This window comes from Bos mutus, chromosome 21 (genome assembly GCF_027580195.1).
Source record: "Bos mutus isolate GX-2022 chromosome 21, NWIPB_WYAK_1.1, whole genome shotgun sequence".
NCBI classification, from domain to species: domain Eukaryota; kingdom Metazoa; phylum Chordata; class Mammalia; order Artiodactyla; family Bovidae; genus Bos; species Bos mutus.
Window position 1 is genome coordinate 4677846 of NC_091637.1, and position 17042 is coordinate 4694887.

Consider the following 17042-nt stretch of genomic DNA (forward strand, 5'->3'; position numbering starts at 1 on the left):
ACATAATGTGTGTGTGTGTATGTGTGTATATGTATTTTCTTTTTCATCTTTTACAGTATAGGTTATGACATGATACTGAGTAGAGTTCCCTGCACTGTACAGTAGGTACTTTGTTGTTTATTTTGTATATAATACTTTGTATCTACCAATCTCAAACTCCTAATTTATGCCACCCCCACCCCCGCCACACTTTCCCCTTTATACCCATAGGTTTGTTTTCTGTGAGGCTGTTTCTGTTTTGTAAATGAGCTCATTTGTATCATACCTTAGATTTCACATATGATATTTGTCTTTCTCTGACTTTACTTAGTATGATAATCTCTAGTTTTGGCAATTGAGTCATATTCCATTGTGTGTGTGTGCGCGCATATGACATCTTCTTTATCCACTCATCGGTTAATAGACATCTGGGTTGCTTACATGTCTTGGCTATTGTAAACAGTGCTGCCATGAACTTGAGGCACATGTATCATTTTCAATTAGAGTTTTCTTTGGATATATGGCAAGGAGTGGGATTGCTGATTCATTTGGTGGTTCTACTTTTAGTTTTTTGAGGAACCCCCATGTTATTCTCCATAGTGGCTGCACCGGTTTACATTCCCACTAATGGTTATAGGACGATTCCCTTGTCTCTGCATCATCTCCAGCATTTATCCAACTGGTATGATGTGATCAGTTCAATTCAGTTATCGGTTGCTCAGTTGTGTCCGACTCTTTGCAACCCCATGGACTGCAGCACGCCAGGCCTCCCTGTCCATCAGCAACTCCCGAAGCTTGCTCAGACTCACGCCCACCGAGTCAGTGATGCCATCCAACCATCTCATCCTCGGCCATCCCCTTCAGTCTTTCCCAGCATCAGGGTCTTTTCCAGTGAGTCAGTTCTTCACATCAGGTGGCCAGAGTATTGGAGCTTCAGCTTCAGCATCAGTCCTTCCAATGATTTCTAAGCTGGTGCTGCTTTTTCCTTGTTATGTTTAAATATTGTCTGGAGCCACTTACTGTTAAGTGATTCAGCTTTCTGTCCTCATTTGTGTGGTGTGAGAAATGATGTTCATTTATTCAGCAAGTGCTGATGGGGCAATGGCTTATGAATAAAAACAGGTTTTCCCTCAAAGGGTTTAAAGTTGTGAAGAATGTGTGCATTTGTGGAGAGAATCAAAGGGAGAGAAGCATGATGTCTCATAGTAGATGGTCAGATGCTCAAACTATTTCTTCTCTTTCTATAAGGCTTTTTAGTTTGGATTACTGTCGTAAAGGACAAAAGATTATATCCATTGTGATAGTAAATCACTTGCATTTTTATTTTCACTTACCTCTTTTCACAAAGCATCTGAAATTTAAAGTATTTTATGTATTTATCTAAATGGTTTGTTTTGTCTAGAGCAGTGAGTGGATGGATGAACAAAGGAAGGGTGAAAGAACTGATCATAAATAACAATCCAGAGAAAAAAGATTTACTATTTTCCCCTAGAATCTGTCTTAATTAACATAAATATTTTGAGGACTTTTTTCCCTAGTGGGTGGCCTGTATTTTTTGTTTTTTTGTTTTAAGTAATAAGCTCCATTTTTTGTAGTTTTAGTTTCAAAGCAAAATGTACCAAGTTCCATATACCCCAGCCCTCCCACCCCACCACACACAGCCACCGCATTATCAACATCCCTCACCAAGTGGTACATTTATTATAATCTGTGAACCTGCATCATAATTATCCAGAGTCCATAGTCCACCTTAGGTTCCGTCTTGGTGTTGAACACTCCCTGGGTTCTGACAAGTGCGTGATGCCCCGTGGCCCCCACTGTAGTACCATGCAGATTCGTTTCCCGCCCTGGAAATCCCCTGTGCCTCACCTGGTCATCCCTCTCCTACCCGCTAACAACACTGGTCTTTTTATTGCTCCTAGTTTTGCCTTTTCCAGAATGTGATACAGTTGATATTGCAATAGTATGTAGCTTTTTCAGGTTGGCTTCTTTCACTTAATAGTATGCACTTACAGTTCTTCCATGTTTTTCATGGCTTTATAACCATTTCTTTTTAGTTCTGAATAGTATTCCATTTTCTGGATGTATCACAATTTATCCATTCACCTACTGAAGGACATTGGAGAAGAGAATAGCAACCCACTCCAGTATTCTTGGGCTTCCCTTGTGGCCCAGGTGGTAAAGAATCCACCTGCCATGTGGGAGACCTGGGTTCAATCCCTGGATTGGGAAGATCCCCTGGAGAAAGGAAAGACTACCCACTCCGGTATTCTGGCCTGGAGAATTCCATAGACTGTATAGTCCGTGGGGTCGCAAAGAGTCGGACACAGCGACTTTTCCTTTCACTTTCCAGTATTCTTGCCTGGAGAATTCTGTGGACAGAGGAGCCTGGAGGGCTACAGTCCATGGGGTCGCAAGAAATCGGACACAACTGAGCACCTAACACACTCTGAAGGACATCTTGGCTGATTGCAGGATTTGGCAGTTATGATCATCCATGTGCAGGTTTTTTTGTGGATACAAGTTTTCAGTTCAGTTTGGTAAATACCAAGAAGTGCAATTGTTAGATCATACAGTAAGAATACATTTAGTTTTATAAGAAATTGCCAAAATGTCTTCCAACAAAGTTTTTCTTATAATCTTTTGTGAAAGAAAACTTTTAAGAATTCAAGGGTTTGTGTGATAGTTGTGCATTGAGAATCCCTTCTCAGACTTAACACAGTCTGAGTCTTAACACAGACTTAAACTCTGTTTTAACCCCACAGAGTTCATTAAACCTGAGTATCCCAAGCCCACTATTGATCCACTAATTCAAGTGCATATTCCTCAGCGCTGTGTACTTGGCTAAAATACTGACTTTAATGTGTGAAACAAATCTGTAATACACACCATCGGTTCTAAAGTGGTTGCTGTGCTTTATGAGACGTTCAGGGTCTCATAAATGCAGGGTAATCGAGCTGTGCTTTCCCCACTGCCCCCTCCCCCAGTTTGCTTGCTGCCTTCACCTGATGGCCTTATCTCGTGACTGCAGCTCTCGTCATTCATAGTCCTTCATAATTTAAAGGCCGCTTGAATCTTTACGGGGTGGGCTTTGGTGAGATACTGCTTGATAAACGTGGAAAGTTAAATGGTACAGGGACTTACCTGGCAGTCCAGTGGTTAATAAGACTTTGCCTTCCAACACAGCAGGTGCAGGTTCGATCCCTCTTCAGAGAGCTAAGACTCCAGGTGTCTTGTGTCCAAAAGTGATACTGTAACAAATTCAGCTTTAAAATAAATAAAACATTTTAAAATAAAATATTAATGGTACAAAATATCTTTAGACAGAATGAGATTCCATAACAAATCAGGAATAGACTTTTAAAAAATCCTAGAAGGAGATGAACTTATAGGCCATATTTGACCCACAGACTTATTTTGGCCTGTGTTTCTTTTTCTCGTTTGAAATGGTTGCTGAGATTTAAAAGGTAGAAGATTCTACACAAAACAGTCAGATTTCTAGCTTCTCTTTAAAAATCTGGCCTCACAGGGCTATATTCCTATATATCCTGCTCTCCTGACTCCCTCTTGCTTAGTTTTATTTTTGTTCTGCTTTGTTTTTTGGTGATCTAGACCACAGCTTAACTCAGTTTGTCACAAAGACTTTTGGTCAGGTGTGAGAGCTGTGTGTCGCTTGTTGACTGGAGCTTCTTTCCGGTTCTGTGAGTGATGGATCAGCAGAGGCCAGTGGGGGCTGGACCCAAGTACCTGCTGTGAGCCGAGTTTCAGAGGGAGCCCCTCACTGGTGTCCTGTGTCAGGCTATTCAGTGCTGGGCTCGGTTGCATATCAGAGAGAGCGAGAGTGTGTGTGTGTGTGTGTATGTGTGTGTGTACACATGCTCACGCATCCTTTTGTTAGGTAGGTAGAATAGGGAAAAGGAGTCCAAAATGGCGGTGGCTAAAAGACAAGGAAGGTCAAAGGAAGGTCCGAGGACCAGAGTGAAGACTTCGAGCAGAACAAACAGCACTCCTGGCTAAGCCCAATTTGCATAGGGCAGGCCCAGGTGGAGGAAAAAACATAAAAGGAGGAGCCAAAGCATTTTCTCAGGGACTCTCTCCCCCATGCGTGTGCGTGCTCACTCTCTCTCTCTCTCTCTCCTGCTATCTTCTAAATAAAATAGAGCTGTAATACTGATTTGCTTAAGAGCTGTAGCACGGTTTGTCCAAGACCCAAGAGCTGTGATGCGCTGAGGGCTTTAATGTCCGTTGCTCCAAATCTTTGTTGTGACGAGACAAAGGACCGAGGAACATACACTCACGTGACACTTTGTATGTGGCCGGGTGTGTTTGTGTGTACATGTGCTTGCATATCCTGTCTTTATACGTGGCCTTGTGAATTTTCCCTGCATGGTACAATGCCTTTAATGTGAATGTTCAGTCAAGTATTTGGTGCTGTATTTGCATAAGACTTTGGTCATTTAAAGATAGTTCTGCATATACTTTTATTGTCTGATGTAGAAGTCCTAAATTACTACCAACAGTTTTCCTTTACTTTGCCAAGATTAATTCTCAATTATTTTGAAATGTGTCAGGCTTTTTTAAAAGGTTGTTTTTAGATTTCAAAATTTAACACTAACCATTCAAGACACGCATATAGTTCTTTTTTTTTTTTTTTTTTTTACCATTAAAGACCCAGCTTAATTCCCATGGAAAACTTACTTTCTTGAATAGAGTCTTTAAAACACTAAGCACCTAATCCTTGAACTTAATTGGATGAAAATTGGCAAAGCCTACACAAAACTAATTAGAAGAGACCTAATAGGGACATGTAGAGTAACCATATGTGTTGAGAGCTGGGAACAGGCCCAGTTTGTATCAGTGATCTTGACCTGATAATCAACAGATTTCCTCTTTCATCTCAGAAGATCCTGCTTCAGGCAATAAACTTTCTGGAAACCCTACCTGCAGGTTTATGACATTGTTATTTTAAGTATTTAAAACTTGTGAATATAGTTATTTTGAAACTACCACTAGTTATGGTCTCCTGACATTTACACAATCCATATTTTCTTTAAATCAGTTCTTAGGACAAAAGGGTAAGAAGAATTCTGTGCAGTGAATTAAAACACTGCATAAATCACAGTTAGAAATAGCTGTCCATCTGGAGCAGTGATAATCTGTTGATATTGCTGAGTACTTAATGATGACATTAATGTAAACAGTTAATGGGAAGAGTCTTGACTTAATGAGAATGTTGATGTTCATTGCAGAGGACAAGAAGGACATTTGCTAATGAAGACCATTGAAGTATTTGTTAACTAAAGATTAGGCATGGGTAGTTGATAGTTATTCCCAGCTGGTTAGAAGTTCTGGGAATAGAGTGACCTTGCTATTTATTAACCCCTTTCAGATTTACAATAGAATGACTCAGAGTCTTGAAACATCTCCCAGAAAAGAGATAGATTTTCTGGAATCCAAGATTATGGGGCTGCTTTTTAGATCAAAGATTAAGGGCTGTTTTATGGACACTGGAAATTAACTTCAAACCTTCAGTGGTACTCCATCTTGAAAAGCCTTTAGAGAGTTTTCAACAAGGTATTCCTTGTGATTATTAGATAACCTATATGCATTTATTTGTGTTTTCTTCTGCAGTGCTTTTCAGCTTTGCTTTTTATAATATCTTTCCAAAGAATGTGTACTTGTTAATAATAAATCCTTGCTCTAAATTTGGTACTATGCAAAATACATATTCTTTATTACCAAAAACTTGGATATTTGTTACCTCTAGTGTTACTAAAATGAACTATTATGAGTCTCATGTTCTTAACTCTTTTCATTTATAACATAATTGGAGGTTTGTTTTTATGAGATGGAAACAGTTCCTTGGGATGTGTTGTTACCCTTTAATACAGTTTGATATGGTAAAGGTAGAATCCTATAACATCCTGATGTTACACCTTCAACCATATCAGGATGGATGGGTTGAAGAACATCAGGGCATGACTATGGGACTGGTTCTACAGTTAGCACATAAGAGCTTAGAATTCTTCACTTTGAAGGAACCTCTGTACAATCATTTTATAAATGAGAAAACTTGAGGCCCAAGAAATTCAAATGACTTGTCTGAGGTCTTATTGGTAGCATAAAAGCAGTAAGTGTCAGTATGTAGTCTTATTTTTTTAACCTTTATACTTTGTCGTTATATTCTAAATTTTCTTTAAGAGAAATGATAGTTTTATTTCTGTTATTAGAAAATTGCCAAGTTTTCTTAATGATACGGTTATTCCTCTAAGAGACTGAAAACTTCGTTCCTGTTGAATCCAGAAAATTCTCTGGAGTTCAGAAATTAAATCTTACCTGCATTTCACCTGCTTAATGGGGAACGTTGTAGTAAGCAGTGGAATTAGCTATCGTATGAGGGAAAGAGGGACAACGGATAGTGATATAGATGGTCAGCTTAACGATGCAGTTATTTCTCATTCAAGTGCCTAAGAGCAAAATGGTTTAATTTCATCCCACCCACAACATGCCTTCTTAATGCAACCGGACAGCTTCAGAGAAAAGTAAAAGGTAGGAAAAACCTGAATAACAGCAGAGAACTAGTCAAGGTAAAAACAAAGATAGCTTGAGGAGAGCTTTGCCAGAGATTCCAAAATCAAATGCAGCCTGAACTACTACAAAGGCAGAAATGAGACCTCCGAGTGCTGAGGTGGGCTCGGGCGAGCCGTGGACAGGGCGACGAGGGGTGGAGTGCTGGGGGGTAAATGCGGGGGGCCCTGACCGCTCCCCCCCACCAGGGCCGCCCTGCAGGCCTGGGCAGGTGGGGTAGGAGGGCCATGTCTAAGCACGGGCTGCTTCTCCAGGACCTCCCTCCAGCCCCCGCCTCCTTTTCAGGTTCAAGTCACAGAGCATTCTCGAGCCTTCTTCCCTAACCTGGCCTTCATATCTCACTGACATCTTTACTTGGAATTATGCTTTATTTTTCTGTTCTTAATTTGGAAGTTCATTTGTTGTATGTATTTCTCTCTTCAAAAGTTTCCCTGAAATCTGAATTTTCCCTCCTCTCCCATTGTGCCACATTGAGGGTGAGAAGAAAATGATTTCTTGCCTCTGCACGGTATAAGGCTTTGTATAGAAGTTGAGGGAGATTGCTAGATGTGCTAAATGACCATGAGGTGCCAAGGGCAGCCGATTCAGGCAGGGTCTGAATATTGCCATTAACACCCTTCTGCGGAGCTGCCCATGCTCACCTGTTACACTGTGTCTACTTCTCTGTGAAGTACTTGCACCTGCATTTGCCCTTTTAGAAACGGAGCTGTTTCACTGGCATTTATTTAGACTTTTCTTAGGATCCTAGTAGGTACGTTACTCCATCCTGTGTGCCAAGTGAGCGGCTTCTTTGTCTAAAACATTTGTCTTGTGGCAGTGTTAGTGGGCTAAGTCAGTCGCTTGGAGCGAATTGAGGAGGGGAGGCACTAGCTAGTGTAGGTATAGATTTGACCTTTGTTATAAAATAAGTGCTTCCTCCACTAAACACACACATGCACGCACAAATGTGCATACACAGTTCTGTCTTGCAACAGATTTCTTCTCAGTAAAAGAAAGAAGGAATATAATACAACATTTCTTTCAGCCAAACTTTAGCCAGCAGCTTTACTACAGCTTGAAATTCTCAGTCTGCAACAGTTCCAGGGGATCAGAAGCCTGCTGGTCAGTCATTTTCTCTTCTCTGTATTTATTCCTTCAGCACCCTGAAACTCCGCGTTTCAGGTAAAGCTGGTCTCTACTTCAGTCACTATGAAAGTAATGGCCATGGACCGCTTCTGAAACATTCTGAGAAATGTTTCCCTGAAAGTGTTTGGAAACATGATGTCATATTGAGTCTAAGAATTACCAGTCACACGTGAAGACCTGCTTTCACAGAGGACTCCTGATGGGCCTTGCTCTCCTCATGCAGGGTTTTGATAGCCAAGAATAAAACTCACAGTAGTATACTGGTGTCTGGGGAGTGAAAACCAAATGACAGCTATATCCTTCGATGGTATGTATTCTCTTTCAAGACACGCTGCTGATTTTTACGTTTTGGAGTGTATCCTGGTCAGTGGAGCACAGCTATATTGTATTGTGTCTATCCGCATCAGCTGTGGTCGTTCAGTTTCTTGATACTTGCTATGCTTCAGGACCACTGTTAATCATTAATTCAAGTTGAGTATCTTGCAGTGTGTCAAGCACCGAGCTGGACTCTGGAGATGCAAGCAGTGAGCCGTCTGTGCCGTTTTCCGTATGCACTGGTACCCTCAGCCTGCTGCAGAGCTCTTTGTCTAGTCTGTTCCAGCTGCTAGAACAAAAATTCTGTAGACTGGGTGGCTTAAACAGCAGCAGTTTTCACAGTTCTGGAGGCTGGAAGTCCAGGATCCGAGTGTCAGCATTGTGGGTTCGGTAGGACTGTCTAGGGGGTTTGCACACAGCCGCCTTCCTGCTGTGTCCTCTCCTGGTACTCCGTCCCCTTGTGAGTGAGGTCCCCTGTCTCACTGGGGGCCCTACTCTCACGGCCTGTCTAAGCTCAGGCACCTTCCAGAGGCCCTCCCTCCCGACTCACGAGTCTGGGGGACACAAACCTGCAATCCACAGTACTGTTCTGGGCGGACTTCCTGGCACTGTCATTCTGGGCTCTCTTCTTCCTTCTGTGTTTTCCCCTTGCTTCCTGGATCCTGTGTCATCTTTCCAGACTTATCCCCGTATTCTGGATGGGCACTTCCTCTAGGAGCTTCCTGGGAAAGAATGGATGCAGGGTGAAATTGGGGTTGTTGAGTACCTGAAACTGTTTCTTCCCTCTTACTTGATGGATAGTTTGGTTGGGAAGACACTTGTATATGAAGAAATAATTTTCACTCTTCCCACTTTTGAAGGCGGTATTCTTTAGTTTTGTGTATGTTTAGTGCCACTCCAGTTTCTGAATTATTTATATGCAGCCTTTTTTCTCCTCTAATAGTTTTACCTGTAGCATTCCCAGTCTGTACTCTGTTCTGGGCACTTAGGATTCAATCCAGGCATCTGAACACTTTCATTTTAGACCCTTTTTTGGTATTTTCTTCCCCATGTGCTTTCTCTTTCTAGAATGAATATGTTTCTCTCCTGTGTTTTGTTTTTGTTTCTCTATTTTCTGGTGTATTCTTCAGTTTTATCTTTGAACTCTATTCTTTTGTTTTGCTATTTTATTTTAATTTCAAGAGCTTATTTGTTTTCTGGTTGTTCTTTTTTATAGTATTCTATTTTTGTTGCACAGAGACAGTAGCTTCTCTTTGAATACCTGGTAGTTTTTGTTTTGGTTGTAGAGTTTTTCTTGTCATTTCACTGTTTGCGTTTTCACCAAGCTTTTTGTTTCTTTGTCTCCATCTTTCCCATTGGAACCCTCTCCAGTTGCCTGATGGTCTTTGCTGTTGATTGTCACTTGAGACTGAAGCATTGAAAAACTAAGTGGAATCTCTGTAGGCAAGATTTTTTTAAAAACCAGTATCTTTGCTGTCTCCCTGGTAGTTCAGATGGTAAAGAATCTGCCTGCAATGTGGGAGACCTGGGTTCGATCCCTGGGTTGGAAAGATCCCCTGGAGAAGGAAACAGATACCCACTCCAGTATTCTTGCCTAGAGAATTCCATGGACAGAGGACCCTGGCAAGCTACAGTTCATGGGGTGCCAAAGAGTTGGACACGACTGAGCAACTTCACTTCACTTCCCCCTGTTGTCAGCTTTGAACTCACCTCTACGCAGGTGTTCACATTTCATTTTTGGAGAGATTGAACTTAAGGCTTATGTGCTTATCAGTGAAGTAACCCCAGAGGAATAAAGAAAGATAACCTATAAACAGGGACATTCAGGAATAACTACTGTGAATGATTTCTGCATTAAGAAACCGCCAGTATTTGCTACTCACAGTGCTAGTTTAGTTGCAACAGTCGACAGGCAACCTACATGAATTCTGGCAAAAGACCCATCGTCTAAATGGCAGAGTGACTGGGAGCGTGTTTCTAAAGATGTTGGGCGTCTCCTACCAATGGCCTCCCTCGGCTCCTGAGATGTTCTGTGGGAGGAGCCGTGGGGCTCGCCCTGCTCCCTATTCCCAGTTCCTCCACTCTCCCTGCTTCATATTCCCAGCACCTCCACTCTCCCTGCTTCATATTCCCAGCTCCTCCACTCTCCCTGTGTTCAGCCCTGGAGCTCCCCAACCCACTAGCTTTTGCAACACCAGTATCTTTTCCCAGGGGTTCTCAGGATTAAATAAATTGGCTCACTCTTCAGAGCAGTCTGTTTGGTTTCAACTTCCTTCATGCTCCATTTTCTAAGAATTTGGGGACATTTCCTGTCTACTGTGTCTGTGTCTGTGACCCCATTCTCTTGGTCCTTACGAGTTTATTCTTTTTGCATTTCTTTCTTCTCTTTTAAGAGCATTTGGGAAGGAGACTCATGTGGGTTCTACCACGCATATTTTAGCCTTAAGCCTCTGATATATATTTTAAGAAGACTGGTTTTGGTACTGTGCAGAATTGAGGAAAGAACAGAATTCTGCAAGGAGACCCATTGGGAGACGGAGACATCAGCCAGCAGGCTGGGAGCAGAGCAAAGTTGAGACGCCTGTGCAGACGGAATTGGCAGCACAGGGCGAGGAAGGAGCCTGCCTGCTTCAGAGCATCTTCAGAGTTGGAAAGCAGCATTTACGGCCAGGCTGATGGCTGGCTGTGTCTGTATTCTTGAAGATGTAAAAGGGACCTTTCCAAAACAGTCGTGGTTCTTCGCGCTCATTTTCAAAACTTTGAAAGTTATAAGCAGACAAAATGGAAATAATTTGTAATTATAACAGATATTTAAACTCTGCCAAAATCGTTAGGAAACCTTCCATCATATGGCTTACAGTGGTGATTGTACTTTTCCCTGACCTCAGAGCATTGGGTTTTGCCGAGTTCTTTGCTCTGATGAGGATGTTGCTGACCTTTGAGTGACTCTTCTCACACAGTAGAGTCTTCAGGAGGAGAAAGCGGGGTCAGGTGGCTTGCCTAGCTAATTTGATGGATGTTGTAAAGGCTGAGTTTGTTAAAACTGGAAGAATGACCTCAAGTTGTTGGGGTATATAGGGGTTAGGGTCAGAAGAAGGAAATGATGGTATTGAAGGTATTTGTTTCATATCTTTAGCATCTGCAAAGGGTTTTCCCCAGTGTTTCTTCGTGGTTTTGAATCCTCAGAGGACACTCACTTGTCACCTTGGAGCCAGGTACTTCTTCCCCAGAAATCAGCCCAGCTAGAAAATGAATGGTGAAAATACTTTCGATAGGAATTCCATTAAAGTTTTTTGTTGTGACCTGTCTAAAGAGTGAACTTAAAAGAAAGGTAAATTCCTACGGTCCTTACGACCATCATCCAAGCCTTGTCACTTTTCTTATTTACCATCCTGTGGCCTGTCCGTCCGGGGCTGGAGGAATTAACGCATCAGTTACTGAAGGCCCTCTCAGCAAATCAGGTCATTTACTAAGTGGGGTGTTTTAAGGAGTTAAGTGCTGTTTGTGCTAAGAGTAACAGTGAGTGGGCACTTGCACACAGGTGGGTGAGCACCCCACGTGCCTGCTGCCGAGAGAAGGGTGGTGCTCTCTCCAACGGTAGAGACACTCTCTCTGCTTCCTTTTCTTTTCTTTCTTTTTTTTTTTTTTTTGCTTGACTACCTGTTCCACCTAACTGTAACATTTGGAAATTATTTCAGTGGATAATTCCATGTGCACACGTGCCTTGTATGTTGATTATAGATGATTTGGAGAGCAAAGTCGGAAATGATGAGTTCCAGGCTGGCTTGCTCTTCCAAGGACAGGACGTAGGTGGTCAGTGTTCAGCAGACTCACGGCTCCAGGGATTGAGCCAGTGGGTGTGCTCACAGCCCCTGCTCACCACCAGTAGCATTACATGTGTGCCTTTTTATTTTTCTACTTAAGCCATTCTTTGAAAGCATTTCTCTTCTTTTTGCTCTTACTGGCTTCATTTATTGTAGCCTATGGTAATTGTATAGAAAAAGAAAATGTGGTGTAAAAATATTAATCTGTATTTTTCTATTATTACAACTTTAGTGGCTCGAGGAAAAAAAAAAGTCAAAAATATGACTGCCCAGAGGCAAATAAACTACTTGATCCAAATCCATGTACCCTTGTCAAGAGTTAGTTTTTACTAACGTGTTCAGAAAGACAAAGTTGAGCCACAAATGAAACAAAGACTAGGTTATCAGATACCAGCTGTAAACCTTATTTTTACTAAAACATTTTTTGCAAATTTTTAAATTCTTCATTCTTATAGAGGTCATCATTCTGTTGCGTGACTGTACTGGATAATTAAGTATATTCCCTATCTAGCTTGAGGCAACAGACCCTGTTTTGGCTGAAGGACCTCAAACTTTTGTTTGCCCAACCAGTGTCCTAAGACAGGGAGAGCGAATGGGGTGATGAACCCCCTTGCCTTGCCTGCCCTTCAGCTCTGCCCTGGCGCTTGAGAGCTGGTGGCTAGCGAGCAGGCCCTCTCCTGCCTGCCTAGGAACACACAGATGGTTAAGGGACTCTCAGAGTGTGGTCCTGGCAACCTTGCTGACCCTTGATTTTACCTACAGCGTGCCCTGCCAAGTGGCAGGCCTCTTTCTGCGTGTGGCTGGATGGTTTTCTTTTGCTCAGCTCCCTGGAAGCAGCATTTGTCTGTGTTCAGCTCATTCTCCTGGAGTTCTCCTTTTCACCCCACTGATAATGGTTTATTCCTGTTTAGACGGCAGCTCCTTGTGGGTGCCAGTCTTCAGGGAGGGGACCTTGGCTCTCCAGTCCCCTTCCCAGGTTTGTTGGGCGCTAAAGGTGGCATTCTCTTCCAGGTATGCTGAGTTGGTGCACTGTGAGCTCAAGATTATACTTTTACTTTATGGGAAAACTTTTTTTCATAGTTCTATTTGCCTACAGAATTGTATTGACCAACTTGATTATTGATGAAGTCTTGTTTCTATAAGCAGTTTACAGTTACTCTACTATCACTGGACTGCTGTATTTCAAGCTTTACCTAGAATCTTAGGTATGCTCTGACTCATTTAGAAAGATTTGTAATAGAGTATGCAGATATATAAGGAAGTACAAGAGGGGGGACACTCACCCACATATTACTAATAGAAATCTTACTTATTTCTTCACAGATGCAGCAGCTTTTTTATGAGAACTATGAACAGAACAAGAAGGGGTACATTAGGGATCTCCATAACAGTAAAATTCACCGCGCCATCACCCTGCACCCGAACAAAAACCCACCCTACCAGTACAGGCTTCACAGCTACATGCTCAGCCGCAAGATCGCTGAGCTTCGCCACCGCACCATCCAGCTGCACCGCGAGATTGTCCTGATGAGCAAATACAGCAACACCGAGGTTCATAAAGAAGACCTGCAGCTGGGAATCCCTCCTTCCTTCATGAGGTTCCAGCCTCGCCAACGAGAAGAGATTCTGGAATGGGAGTTTCTGACTGGGAAATACTTGTATTCAGCCGCTGACAGCCAGCCCCCTCGAAGAGGGATGGACTCTGCGCAGCGCGAGGCCTTGGATGACATTGTCATGCAGGTCATGGAGATGATCAATGCCAACGCCAAGACCAGAGGGCGCATAATTGATTTTAAGGAGATACAGTACGGCTATCGCCGAGTGAACCCCGTGTATGGGGCTGAGTACATTCTGGACTTGCTGCTTCTGTACAGAAAGCACAAAGGGAAGAAGATGACGGTCCCTGTGCGGAGGCATGCGTATTTACAGCAGACCTTCAGCAAGATCCAGTTTGTGGAGCACGAGGAGCTGGACGCAGAGGAATTGGCCAACAAAATCAACCAAGAATCCGGATCCTTGTCCTTTCTCTCAAATTCCCTGAAGAAGCTTGTTCCCTTTCAGCTTCCTGGGTCCAAGAATGAGCACAAAGAACCCAAAGAGAAAAAGATCAATATATTGATTCCTTTGTCTGGACGGTTTGACATGTTTGTGAGATTTATGGGGAACTTTGAGAAGACGTGCCTCATTCCGAATCAGAACGTCAAGCTCGTTGTTCTGCTCTTCAATTCTGACTCCAACCCCGACAAGGCCAAGCAGGTTGAACTCATGAGAGACTACCGCATTAAGTACCCTAAAGCTGACATGCAGATTTTGCCTGTGTCTGGAGAATTTTCAAGAGCTCTGGCCCTAGAAGTGGGATCATCCCAGTTTAATAATGAATCTTTGCTCTTCTTTTGTGACGTTGACCTTGTATTTACTGCAGAATTTCTCCAGCGATGTCGAGCAAATACGGTTCTGGGCCAACAAATATATTTTCCAATCATCTTTAGCCAGTACGATCCAAAGATTGTTTATAGTGGGAAGGTTCCCAGTGACAGCCATTTTGCCTTTACTCAGAAAACTGGCTTCTGGAGGAACTATGGGTTTGGCATCACTTGTATTTATAAGGGAGATCTCGTCCGAGTAGGCGGCTTTGATGTTTCTATCCAAGGCTGGGGGCTTGAGGATGTTGACCTTTTCAACAAGGTTGTCCAGGCAGGTTTGAAGACATTTAGGAGCCAAGAAGTAGGAGTAGTCCATGTCCACCACCCTGTGTTTTGTGATCCCAACCTTGATCCCAAACAGTACAAAATGTGCTTGGGGTCCAAAGCGTCAACATATGGGTCCACACGTCAGTTGGCTGAAATGTGGCTAGAGAAAAATGACCCAAATTACAGTAAAAGCAGCAATAATAATGGCTCAGTGAGGACAGCCTAATGTCCAGCTTTGCTGGAAAGGACATTTTTAATTAATTTATTTTTCAAAAATTTTTTTGTACGATCAGTTTTTGAAGTCCATACAAGGGGATATATTTTACACATGGTTTTCTTACAAAGGACTCCTTGAAGATTGAGCTTTTTAAACAAAAATGTGATCATGTTTGCCTTTTGAACACATTTTCTTGCTAAACATTATGTAGCAGACGTGCTTAATTATGACTTGAAATGTACCTGAGGAGCAAAACTTTTTTTTAATATTTCTTTTTCAGACCTCTTTGCTATAGTCCTATGGCAGAAAACATGAACGTTACTGCAAAGTATTATTGTAACAAAACACTGTAACTCTGATAAATGTTTTGTTTTGACTGTTAACTTTGCACAGATTCTACCTTTTGTCTTTTTTACAACAGTTTTTTTAAAGCCATTTCATGTTCCAGTTGTCAAATAAGGAAATGTGACAGTAGCTATGTCGTCATCCTTGAGCTTTCCAAAGGTGATTGTTTCCCCAAAACTTGTCTCATTTTTCAAAACAAGGGGAGCAGGAAAGCATAGTAAGATAGATGGCTGTTCTTACTGCAATTAGTGTGGCCTGACGGACCTGGCATTAGATTTCAAGAAGAGTCTGACACTTTCTCCTCTCCAGACCCTTCTTTTTAAAAGATAAAATATTAATATTTAGAACGGCAAAGAAGAATTATTGCCATAAATGTAATGTATGCAAGGTTAAACAAAATAAACAAAACCTAACCCTAATGAAAGAATTAGGGGAAAATGTATCCGATTTTGTTCACTTCCTCCTATCTGTGTTATGTTGACAGAGATGGGTGTCTCATTTTTAATTACTGTTTTGTTCTATCCTTTGTATCTGAAATACCTTTAATTTATTTAATATCCGTTGTTTAGAGCTCTACCATTTCCCAAGTTCTGTTAGTTATTAGTATTTATGTGTATAAGGAGTGTTTAGTATATTTTATTTGCAGTAAACTGATCTCCAAAGATTTCTTTTTGAAAACTCTTCCCTATCCTCAATTTTTACATTCCTTACTGTTTTACTAAATATTGAGTGTTCTTTGATAAATCCTGGTGCTCATGTGTTTTGGGGACAAAAGTGAAATGAATCTGTCATTACACCAGAAAGTTTGTTTTAGACTCACAGAACAAATGTGCCTTAATAAATTTTTTTTTCATTTAGATTTCAAACAGTAATAGTTTTGTCGTTTTAATATACATCATTGGAGGTCTGCTTATTTGTAAATAGCCTATTGCTCATTTGGAAAAATAAACCAGTGGACAATATTTTTCTATTGTACTTTGCAAAACCATTTTGTTCTCAGTACTCCTGTTTTAGCTGAAGAATTTTATTACATTTGGAGAGTAAAAATCTTAAACACTGATTCATAAGGTTTTTCAAGTTATTTGAGGGAATATCTATGTGCACTACAGTTGGAAATGAAATGAAACTTTCAAGTGCCTCTTTCCTCTTTTTTTTTTTTTTTTTTTGCTGGAATGAATGCGTCATCTTATGTTTGTTCTTCTTAAAGAACTTGCTGAATCTGTGTTTTATAGAACAAAGGTCTTCAAACCAGGTCCAAGCCCCCTCTGGCTTCTTGATACAATTGTATCTTTCAGGGCCCCTTAGTGAACCTGCTAGGCCCCTTAGAATCTGCATTTTCACAAGTGTCCACTTGCTGGTACTGTGTGCATCAATGTGCTCAGGATTTTAGGGTGGATCTAGCTACAGAATAAATTGCCCACAGTTGCCATATAATCTAAGAATCAAACAAAGTAAGATCTTTGACGCCAAAGCAGCAAGCTTTGTGGATGTGAATTACACTCCCAGGACAGGTATTTACCATGTAATGACAGTGAAGATCCAGGATAATGACATCGTGCTCACAGTAGGAATTGCTGTCCTTCAGCCTAATTGCCATTTACTTTGTGGGAGTAGTTAGTTTTTCCTTGGAAAAAAGCACAGACGTTTTTATTCTTCAGTAAGGAAGAGCATAGTATACATCCTGATGACAAAGTCAGTTAACTTCTCTCCTGTTTATCATAATAGGGAACCATAGGACAGAGCGTGAGCAATTGCTTTGTTGAGCCTCAGTAGCCATCAGGTGTCCCAGTGATCCTTTCACACCAGCCCCTTCCTTCCCTAATCTCATTCTTGCCCACGTCTGCTCCTCTTCCTGACATCAGTGTTGATGATGGAAGGGCTGCCCTCTCTTCATCAAGACTCTGGCTCCAGAGATGCCGTTGGAGCCCTTCACTCGCCTGGCATTGCCATGCCTGAACT

At 41.8% G+C, this 17042-nt stretch overlaps 1 protein-coding gene across 1 annotated transcript in view; it reads left to right on the forward strand.

Moving 5' to 3' along the window:
• CHSY1 (chondroitin sulfate synthase 1) overlaps positions 1-16058 on the forward strand; it is a 90109-nt gene extending 74051 nt beyond the window's left edge. Inside the window, exon 3 of the mRNA XM_070357917.1 lies at positions 13155-16058. Within this exon, the coding sequence (XP_070214018.1) occupies positions 13155-14747 (1593 nt within the window). The 3' untranslated portion in view covers positions 14748-16058. The remainder of the gene's footprint in view (positions 1-13154) is intronic.
• Positions 16059-17042: the final 984 nt, after the last annotated feature.